General features: G+C 43.6%; 1 protein-coding gene across 1 annotated transcript; it reads right to left on the bottom strand.

Moving 5' to 3' along the window:
* Positions 1 to 1,531: 1,531 nt before the first annotated feature.
* LOC117482445 lies at positions 1,532 to 2,413 on the bottom strand (the record flags this gene model as incomplete). The annotated part of the gene is made up of 1 exon (XM_034130542.1): positions 1,532 to 2,413. A coding segment is annotated over one exon (882 nt), but the record flags the coding sequence as incomplete, so codon positions are not given.
* Between the last annotated feature and the right edge of the window lie 8,969 nt (positions 2,414 to 11,382).

Raw genomic sequence — 11,382 nt, forward strand, 5'->3', positions numbered from 1 at the left:
ACCTATCATGCAAAATGCACTTTTGTACGTCTTTTATACATGAATATGTGTCCCCGGTGTTCCAGGGAACTCACCAAGTGTCAGAAAACACAACCCTCTCTATTTTCCTCCATACCCAAATCTCTAAAAAAGGGGCTGCAACGGATCTGATAAAAACTGATCCAGATTTGAACACTGTCCTGACGTCAGGACGGTGGCGCTACGGCTATTGGGCCAACTCCACCAATCAGGAGGAGACAGCCACGGCCATTGCCGTTCGAAAGCGCTGGAGACGCTGTAGTACATATGCCAGGCCAGTAGATGGTGCTGTTCTCACTGAATCTGCCCAGAGCTAGAAATTGTCAAATTGAGCAAAATGAGGCATGGCTAAAATGCATGATCTGTTTGGTATTTTGAAAAAAAAAAAGTATAAATATGCCTTATATAGGTATGGTCCTACATTATATTATTCAAATATAGCATGATAGGTCCACTTTAAGTGCTTTGACAAAAAATCCATAAAAAAATTTCATCTGTGGAAGCCGTAATACTGTAAAAAGCACGACCAATCATTTTAGCCGGCCCGGCTAAAATAACTGGATGGCCTACCTGCCTGTCAGCCTTCCATCTGTGCACAAACTTATCTTGTGCCCTCATTGGTCATGTGCACGTTCGTGTGTGTTGGAGGAGGGGCTCTATAAGGAAGTGGCAGATTTTCTCCGGTTGTGTATTTTCAAATTCTAGCGATCTCGAGCCGGTTTCTCAAACTTACCTACCCTACCTTTAATAACAGTGGCATATATATATAATCACAATAATACAAAATTAACTGTCCCAGGTGTAGGCAATTTCGGGTGAAGTGTCTTGCCCAGGGACACAACGACATGCTGACTGCAGTGGGGTTTGAACCTGTGCTCCCCTGATCCGAACACCAACGCACCAGACCACTGCACCACACGCCTCCCAACAAGTCATTGTACAGTTTATCAATGACAAGTATTTTTTAATTTTTTTATTGAAGGCCTGTTGGATTTCATCAGCTCGCTTAGCACTGCCAGAAGCCCAGCCTGAAAGGTATTTTGTTGCTCCACCTGGCGCGCCGACACCTCCACCTGGCGCGCCGCCGAGTCAGCATGGCGCGGCATCACCATGAGCAGCTGGTCGTCCGATTCCTGGGCCTTGTGTGAATGCAGCAGCCGTTCGTCGTGCATCTCCTTGGCACGCAGGTCCTCATTCTCCTTGCTGACCATGGCACGGCGGTCCATCGCCATGATGGTGTCAAGGAAGCTGTCATCCCGTGCCCGCTTTCCTAAGGAGAAATAAGCAAGATACAAGATCAGTTTAATCGCCTGGTAAGGCAAGGCAAGGCAAGTTTATTTATATAGCACCTTTCAACACAAGGTAATTCAAAGTGCTTTACAAAAATGGAAGACATTTTGAAAATGGCATTTAAAATCAGTCATTAAAAAGGAAAGATAATAAAATAAACATTAAAAGAAAAAATACATGGATAAAAGTTAAAAGTTACAGTGCAGTTTAAGATGTGAATAGTTCAATTAAAAGCAGCGGCAAAAAGAAAAGTCTTCAGCCTGGATTTAAAAGTAGTAAGAGTTGCAGCGGACCTGCAGGTTTCTGGGAGTTTGTTCCAGATATTCGGAGCATAATAACTGAATGCTGCTTTACCATGTTTAGTTCTGACTCTGGGGACAGAAAGCTGACCAGTCCCTGAAGACCTGAGAGTTCTGGATGGTTCATAATTTAGCAGTAGGTCAGACATGTATTTTGGGCCTAAACCATTCAAAGCTTTATAAACCAGCAACAATATTTTGAAATCTATTCTTTGACACACAGGAAGCCAGTGTAAAGACTTCAGAACAGGAGTGATGTGATCCACTTTCTTAGTGTTAGTGAGGACTCGAGCAGCGGCGTTCTGAATTAGCTGCAGCTTTCTAATAGATTTTTTAGTGAGGCCTGTAAAGACACCATTGCAGTAGTCGAGTCTACTGAAGATAAAAGCATGGACAAGTTTTTCCAAATCCTGCTGTGACATTAGTCCTTTAATCCTAGATATGTTCTTTAGGTGATAGTAGGCTGATTTAGTAACTATTTTAATGTGACTGTTGAAACTCAGGTCAGAGTCCATGACTACACCTAGATTTCTGGCTTTATCTGTTGTTTTGAACATTGCAGACTGAAGCTCAGCGCTAACTTTTATACGTTCTGCCTTGGCTCCAAAAACCATTACCTCAGTTTTATCTTTGTTTAATTGGAGAAAGTTCTGACACATCCAGTCATTGATTTGTTCAATGCACTTACTCAGTGTTTGAATTGGAGCATAATCTCCTGGTGAAATTGTTACGTAAATTTGTGTGTCATCCGCATAGCTATGGTAATTTATTTTGTTGTTTTTCATTATCTGAGCCAGTGGTAGCATGTAGATGTTAAAGAGAAGAGGCCCCAAGATGGAGCCTTGAGGTACCCCACATGTCATATTTGTCAACTCAGATGTGTATTTACCTATAGAAATAAAGTTTTTTCTGTCCTTTAAGTAGGACTCAAACCAATTTAGAACTGTTGCCGAAAGTCCCACCCAGTTTTCTAGTCGGTCTAGTAATATGTTGTGGTCAACAGTGTCAAATGCAGCACTGAGATCTAATAATACTAACACTGAAGTTCTGCCACTGTCTGTGTTTAAGTGGATGTCATTGAAGACCTTTACAAGAGCAGTCTCAGTGCTGTGGTTTGGACGAAATCCTGACTGGAACACATCCAAACAGTTATTTAAATGCAAGAAGTTACTCAACTGTTGAAATACTACTTTTTCAATGATTTTACCTAGAAATGGCAGGTTTGATATTGGCCTGTAATTGTTCATTACTGAGGCATCTAGATTGTTCTTTTTTAAGAGCGGTTTAATGACTGCAGTTTTCAGGGCCTCTGGAAAAATACCTGAGTGAAGAGATGTGTTTACTATATGAAGTAGATCTGAGGCCATGCAAGGAAAAACATCTTTGAAAAATCCTGTTGGAATAATATCAAGGCAGCAGGAGGAGGATTTCAGAAGTTGAATAATGTCCTCTAAGTTTTTACCATTAATCTGATGGAATTGTGTCATGGTGTTTGAATTGATATTAGGTGGACATAGGGACAAAACATTTGCTGTACCTGATATAGAGGCACTGACTGCTTGTCTAATTTTCTGAATTTTGTCAGTGGTAGGTTGTCAACAGAGACAACATTGGACATGGTGCAGGCAGGGACAGTGTACAAAATGCAGGTGTAAAGTAGAAGATAAGATAGGATCAAATAATATCAAATAAATATCACAGTGACCTTATTTATTGTTTTGTGCTTAATGTATGCTTGAACTTTGTTTTATAGGGATTAGTGGACATCAGTTAGATGCGTAGCCTTCTTTCAAAGCCAGAGTAGTTACAGTGTAAGTGGATTGACATCTAATATAACATGGCTGAGTACAATTATAACAATCAATAAAAAAAAGGAAAAATAAATTGAATTTCAATTACATTTTTGCTTAAATGTGCAAAATATTAGAACATCAGTCTTTGTGGCATGCAGGTAATCAACTGTTTAAGCTTTTACCATTAACATGTAGAATGAATGTTGCAAATGATGAAATTATAGCAACTACAATGTATTGTTAGAGGTAGCATTATGTCCAGCTAGCATGCTAATTGCTAACGTTATATTATCGTTTTATCCCGGAGGGAAAAGCTAACTAGTTTCCAATCCAGAGAGAAACACCTCGCCTGAAACACACGATTAGTGCCATGAGTTAGTGAAGCAATTACAGAACATGCACACTTATTCACAAGGCAAAACGTGTTCATAGCGGGCACGGCTGAAAATAGCTAGCTAGCTAGATGTTGTTAGCCAGCTTGGACCTGTTAGCCAGTTCTAGCATGGCTAGCTCGATCTACTGAGCAAATAAAAGTACATCTGAGACCAGTATTGTGCAGATTAAAACAGTGCAGTGCATGTATTTTAGTTTACCTTCGTCCCGACATGACTTTGCCAGGTCTGCTAACTTTGCTGAACCACGGAAACTGCATTCAGTAGAAGCTTCTGAATGCGGCACTTCGCGTCCTCCGAGTAAATCGCCAGAAGCGCCGACACGTCCTCATCACTCCACCGCTCCGATGATTTATTTAGTGTTGCCATAATAACTAGCAAGAATAGAGTTTAAAAGGGGAGTGATTTGTAAAATATCCCAAAACAAAAATCTGCTTACAGTTCTGTTTCATATGGGTGTTGAAAGATGTATCCATAGATCTCTTCATTTTGCTCTCAAAGTGCACCAGATTGATGCTTTTAACTTCAATATTTAAAAAATAAATATCTTCCCGGGGGAGCATGCCCCCGGACCCCCCTAGAGGAGGTTAGGTCCCCCCCCCCCCACTTAAATCATGTTCACTTGGATAGGATACTAAATACATTTGTACACATCTTGTGTCCATATCTTTCTGTTTTGGTGGTCATGCCACAACCGTGCACATGCATGCATTGCATACGCGAGTCATGGTAAGATATCTGGATTAAGAGGTTGCTTTTTCTTTGCACAGAATGAAAGAAAGGCGAAATTAATGGGCTGTGATTTTAGTATTTTTAAGCAGAGGTTGAGTTCAATAATTTGTACGGCCCTCGGAGGATGTTGTAAAAATTGAAAGGAAACTCGTGGTGTAAATAATAATAAAATAATAATAATAAAAACCCTTGATTTATAACTTAACATCTCTGTCTCCTATTGATCTGAGTATATTATAAAGAATAGCCAGTTAATTGAAGCATTATAGCACAGGCCTTTGTCAGATGGTATATTACGCTGTTTTTTTTCTGCTTCGAATAGTTCTCTCTTTTTTCACCATACGTGTGTTTGCATCCCTGGACTTCAACAATCGCTCCCTGAAAGTAAACAAAAAAAGGTGTGGGGTGAGGGGGGGTTAGCACAATGACAAATGTAGAGTGAAATGAGAGTGTGAATGGTAACTAGAAAATGCGTGCGAATGCTGTAAACTGTGAACATTTGTGGCTGAATTTAGCTGAAAATGCAGAAAAAGCTGAATATGTTATTAGTTGAATGGTCTCTGTAGCTGCTTTTAGCTACAAAAACCAAGTAAGTGTGTTGCTGAACTTAGCGGAGAAATGCAGAAAAGTTAAATGATTTGAATCAAAATTGTTACAGCTCAAATGCATTGCAATGACTTTGTTGAAAACTTGAAAGTGAAATGTTAAACTGGAAGAGTAGGAAGAATAGTGAAGAAGCTTAATATTTAAAAGAAAGGTTTAAAAAAGGTATAAACAACATGTATAGCCTCAATGTCCTGAAATAGCTGAATAATGTAATAGTTGAATGGTTTCTGTAGCTGAAAGTAGGCTGAAGGAGTTAGATATTAAATGTAAGTAGTAGTGAATTAATGTTTACAAACACCTGTGTGTGTAAGCCCAGAGATCAAAGGTTTCCATGGAGATGTGCTATGAAAGGAGAGCCTTTCCATTGTTCAGAAGGAGAAATAAACCTCTTACATTTCTAACTATAGTTTAAAAACTTTAGCTGCTTTCGGTAAAATGTCAACGTGTGTGTGTGTGTGTGTGTGTGTGTGTGTGTGTGTGTGTGGGAAGTTCCCTCTTTGCATGAGATGCATGTTTACTAGGAAACATAGGAAAGATTTGACTCCAACTGGAGCAGATTTATTTAAAAAAATTTAGCAACACACTATACAATAACACCACACTTTAGGTAAAAACAACAAGCATTTTTTGGGTAATAAACACTCTCAAAACTTTATACAAACCCTGAATGCTACAGTATTATTCATGACCTTTACTCTTAGCACAGGGCAGGGATATTACCCTCAGTGAACAGATCGATCCAGGTGCAGTCAGATCAATACCAACCTTAATGTAGTCCATACTACATACCGCCGAGGAGGTTTTACCACGGGGATATCGCGGAGAGACCGGAGCGCCTCTACACCTCGAGCTGGGCCTGCTTCGCCTATCCTGCTGTGCTGAGGAGGTTTTGCACCGGGGATATCGCGGAGAGACCGGAGCGCCTCCACGTTTCGGGCCTGCTTGCGCGCCTATCCGGATGCTGTGCTGGTCTGGGAAAATGGCCACTATCGTGATTCTGCTATGCCTGTTAGCTATTTTGGACAATGACAAGTTCTCTCGTCATCCTGAGAAGTCGACTGGGTTCAGGTCTGTTCTACCGCCCGCAGTGGACATCCCCTGTAAAGGTTCGGATGTGTTACACAAACAATTACTGGTTGCCTTGTCACAGACATTCAGTTCGACAAATGTTTGTCTTTCTCACTTGCCTGCTCTCATTTTTAAGATTATAAACGACAAGGCACCCCCACCACTCTGCACTTTTATACAGCAGAAAAACTCAAACAGCAGAACCACAAGGTCTGCCCTAAGAGGGGACTGTGTAGTCCCTCTTAGGTCCAGTTCCTTTGGTAAACACTGTTTCTCTGTGAGGGCATCAGCACTTTGGAACACAATACCAATACAGATAAGGAATAACACCTCCTATCATACATTTAACCACCATCATAAGAACTGGCTTTTAAGCAATCAAAATGTGAACACTTTTAACTGTATCATAGTATGATAGTATTTCATCTGTTTGCATGTGTGTCTGTTCCTCTTTATTGTTGTACTGCTATTTATTGTTGTACTGCTGTTGTCTGTTGTATTCTATTTAATTATGTTTTTATTTCTCTAGTCTTGTTGTGGTTATTTAACATCTTGCCAAGGACAACAGTTGAAAATTAGCCTGCTGGTTAATACTGGCTCATTTACAGCAATGTGGATTAATGTGCACTGTCCTTTAAATAAATAAACAAACAAACAAACGGCAGAAATTGCCACTTGGATCAGTGAGACGCCAAACTAGCTATGCAAGGCATGATTGACCAATCAGAGCAGACTTGGCTTTTTGGGGAGTGGGGCTCCTGCATAATCAGCAAGTTTAGAATAGGAGAATACGTAAATGGACAGTTGTATAATATGTGACCTTTAATGGCTGCCTCCAAATATCTCACTAACCAGTGTTCAATTTTAATAAAGTGATATAATTGGTTTCATGAACACCAGCAGCCATCCTGATGAGGGAGATGATCAGTCACTTTAGAGAAAGTTGAAAAATATGTTTAATCTAAGTAATACACTGCTCATGGCTCTTGTTCAGGCCATTAGTGTAATTAGAAAGTCAGCTTGGATTAAATTGATATGGATGTATCGCCTGGGGATGGAGGGGGAGGTGCATGTGTGTTTGCGTGTGTCATCAAGTGAAATCAGGAGCAGATGTCATTAATCATGACAGAACAACAGCGCTGTCTCGTGCATGGAGCTCTCTGGCAGAACTTGTTTAACCTGTTAAACCCTATGCCCCCGGGGGCGGGGGCAAAACACAACAATATTTACGAAACTGTGTCTCAGGGCTAAACTCATTACAGCTATTGATGGACTGCTTAGCAGAGATCAAATCCTGGCTGAGCCAACATTTCCTCAACCTCAATGAGACCAAGACTGAGGTTATCTTTTTTGGACCCTGTTACGACCCGTCCTCTACCAAGTGGTAGTGGCTCGTGGGAAGACCCGCAACATAAAATAAACCACACAAAACACGCAGCACTTATCGGCGAGCATTTATTAAAGCGCACAGCCGTTACTCACATGTGCCCACCGGCAAACGAACCACGTCTGGAGGACGGCAAAAACAAACAAAAGAAGAAGGGGGCCTGGGCCAACCAGTCCACTGGCCGTAGGACCCAGAACTTCCCTCCTCTACCCAGAGGTCTAACAGAAGAAAAAACCCTACGGGAAAAATAAAGCCACGAGAAAACCTACACTAATGGGGTCCTCCAGAGTTCACACACATAGTAGCAACAAAATAAATCTACAGATCCAAACGGCATCCGAAGGTTTGTTCAGGGGAAAAGGCGGGACTCTTCTCCTCCAGCTTCTCCTTTTTAAATCCCCAGCTGAATGGCATTAGGACACCTGGGGGAGGCGGACCAGGTGTACCTGCGCAGCAGAGAGACAGAAAAACAACAAGAGCACGTAACACCCCCACCATGAGTTAGTGATTTTTTTTTTTTTTTTTTTACAAACAAAACAAAACAATCACAACAATCGACTTTAGGTCGACAGACGTGCTCAACCACTCAGTCCACACACCGAACAGGTTACATATCACAAGCGCGACAATGCATCAGCCAACACATTGTCCTTGCCACGGATGTGTTTGACCTCAACATTGAAGGCTTGCATGAAAATGCTCCACCGCATCAACCTTTGATTTGTGTTACGCATTCTCTGCAGGAACACAAGGGGGTTGTGATCGGTAAAAATAGTGACAGGGATGTTTGATGACCCAACGTATACCTCAAAGTGGTTTAAGGCCAGAACCATAGCCAGTGCCTCCTTTTCGATGGTGGAATACACCCGCTGGTGTCGATTGAATTTTTTCGAGAAGTATGACACCGGATGCTCCACCCCATCGACATCCTGCAGCAAGACAGCTCCGCCCCCAAATTCGCTCGCATCAACTGCTAGTTTAAAGGGCCGATCAAAGTTTGGCGCTACAAGCACAGGAGCATTAGTCATCAGCGATTTAATTTGCTGTAAAGCATGTTCACAGCGCTCAGACCACACATAAGGAACTTTTGGGCTTAACAGATCAGTTAACGGAGCAGCAACAGCTGAGAAATGTTTACAGAACCCTCTGTAGTACCCAGTCATCCCAAGAAAGCAGCGCAGGTCACGTCGAGAAGCCGGAGCAGAAAATGCCAGGATTGCTTCCACCTTGGCCTGGACCGGTCGCACTTCCCCGTTGCCAACCACTTTCCCCAAATAGACCACGGTTGCTTGAGCAAAGTCACATTTTGCCAAGTTAATAGTTAAGTTCGCCCTGCGCAAGCGCTCAAACACCTCCGCCAACTGTTCCATGTGCTTTTGCCATGACTCTGAATAAACCACAATGTCATCCAAGTATGCTGCACACCCTGACAGACCCGACAGCACAATATTAACGAGCCGTTGAAAAGTTGCTGGCGCATTGCGCATCCCGAACGCCATGACAGTGTACTGTAGGAAATTATCTGGTGTCACAAACGCTGAAACTTCCTTAGCGCGGCTAGTTAGTGGAACTTGCCAATACCCTTTTAACAAGTCGATCTTGGTAACAAACGAGGCACTGCCAACCTGGTCGATACAATCTTCCATTCTGGGCAAAGGATAACTGTCGGGCTTTGTCACGTTGTTAACCTTCCGGAAGTCTGTACAAAAGCGATCGGATTTATCCGACTTGTCAACTAGTAAGCAAGGCGAGCTCCACGGGCTTAGGCTGGGCTCAGCAATCCCGTTCATAAGCATATAATCAACCTCCTTCTTAAATCGACGGCGTTTGTCAGCGTTCACACGATATGCGTGTTGTTTAATCGGCGGTGAGTCACCTACATCAATATCATGTTCCAAAACCGTCGTACAGGAAGGTACATCAGAAAACAGTTGCTTGTTGGACAAGATCAGTTCACCTACGTCTGCACGCTGCGTATCAGGCAAGTGTGCTAAATGAGCCTCGATATTCACCAGGATCTCTGAATTTCGCAGCCTCCCCTGTAACACCGCCTTCGACTGGACCACAACGTCTTCATCCCCCCCCCCCAAATGACCGGGGCTTCAGAGGTGGCAAATGTGTCACTTTCAGCACTGGACAGCGCCACCACACAGGCAGCTACAGGTTTATAGAGATCAGCACCGGACAGCTCCCCTGTTAGAACAATAGACTCGGCAGTATCAGCAGCTAAGCCACTACTCGAATCAGTCGCACTCGCCCTCTCGTTGTACGGCTTCAACATATTAACGTGACAAAGCCTGCTCTTACGACCCCGGTCAGGGGTAGCGATGAGGTAGTCACGGTCACCGACTTTCTTGGTAATAACATAAGGGCCACTGAACTGGGCTTGTAAACTGGAACCAGGGATCGGCAACAAGGCTAGCACTTTATCCCCCGGAGCGAACACTCTGTCCTTAGCCCGCCTGTCATACCAGCTCTTCATTTTTCTCTGAGCAACACCCAGATTATCCTGTGCCAGTTCGCATGCACGGCGCAGCTTGAAACGAAACCCACTCACATAATCCAGCAAATTAAGTGGCTCAGCCACACCCAGCCACTTTTCCTTCAACAGCTTCAGGGGACCACGTACATTATGAGCAAAAACCAGCTCAGACGGGCTAAATCCTAGCGACTCCTGCACCACCTCTCTCACTGCGAACAACATTAAATGCACTCCCTCATCCCAATCCTTATCAAACTCCAAACAGTATACACGTAACATCGATTTGAGCGTTTGGTGAAACCGTTCAAGCGCCCTCTGCGACTCAGGGTGATATGCACTCGAATGGACATGACTGATAGCTAACTGTTTGAGAGTCTGAGCAAACACCCGCGACATGAAATTCGATCCTTGGTCAGTTTGAATGATCTTTGGCAATCCAAACACAGAAAAAAACTTCACCAGGGCTTTGACCACACTCGGAGCAGTGATGTTACGCAGCGGTATCGCTTCAGGAAACCGTGTTGCTGCACACATAATGGTAAGCAGAAATGTATGGCCGGATTTACTACGTGGAAAGGGGCCAACACAGTCCACGATCACCCGCTCAAAAGGCTCACCTACAGCCGGGATGGGATACAACGGTGCAGGCGGAATCGTTTGAATAGGCTTTCCTGCAACCTGGCACACATGGCACGTTTTACAATAATGCACCACATCCCTCTTCAGACCAGGCCAGAAGAAATGGCGCAGCACCCGGTCATAGGTTTTATTGACACCAAGGTGGCCAGCAAGCTGATGATCATGAGCCAAAGCTAAGATGTCATGGCGGTATCTCGACGGAACCACCACTTGTGTTAATACACACCAATCATCACCTGGTGACACAAAGAGCGGTGTCCATTTACGCATGAGCACCCCATCTTTGACAAAGTACCCGCGAGAGCCAGCGACACCTTCCGATACCGCATCCTCCAACAGCAATGACAATTCTGCATCCGCTTTTTGGTCACACACCAGCTGCTGATGTGCCACAGGCACTGCACCGATATTTACCGTATCAGTTTTCCCACCACCACTCTGCAGGGGCAGGGGAGGGTCACTGATAGACATGTCTAGCTCTAGCCATAAAACTGTCAGACAGATCCACCTCATCGCTAACAACAACCCCACACTTGGACTTGGCGCGGGTGACAGCACAGGCGGAATGTACATTATGGAACTCTTGGACCAATCTATCTGAACATTCCCCCACAGGAACCGCAGTCACCTCCGGCTTAACGAGCACTCTGCCACCGGCTAAATCATTCCCCAAGAT

This window comes from Trematomus bernacchii, unplaced genomic scaffold (assembly GCF_902827165.1).
Source record: "Trematomus bernacchii unplaced genomic scaffold, fTreBer1.1, whole genome shotgun sequence".
NCBI classification, from domain to species: Eukaryota; Metazoa; Chordata; class Actinopteri; order Perciformes; family Nototheniidae; genus Trematomus; species Trematomus bernacchii.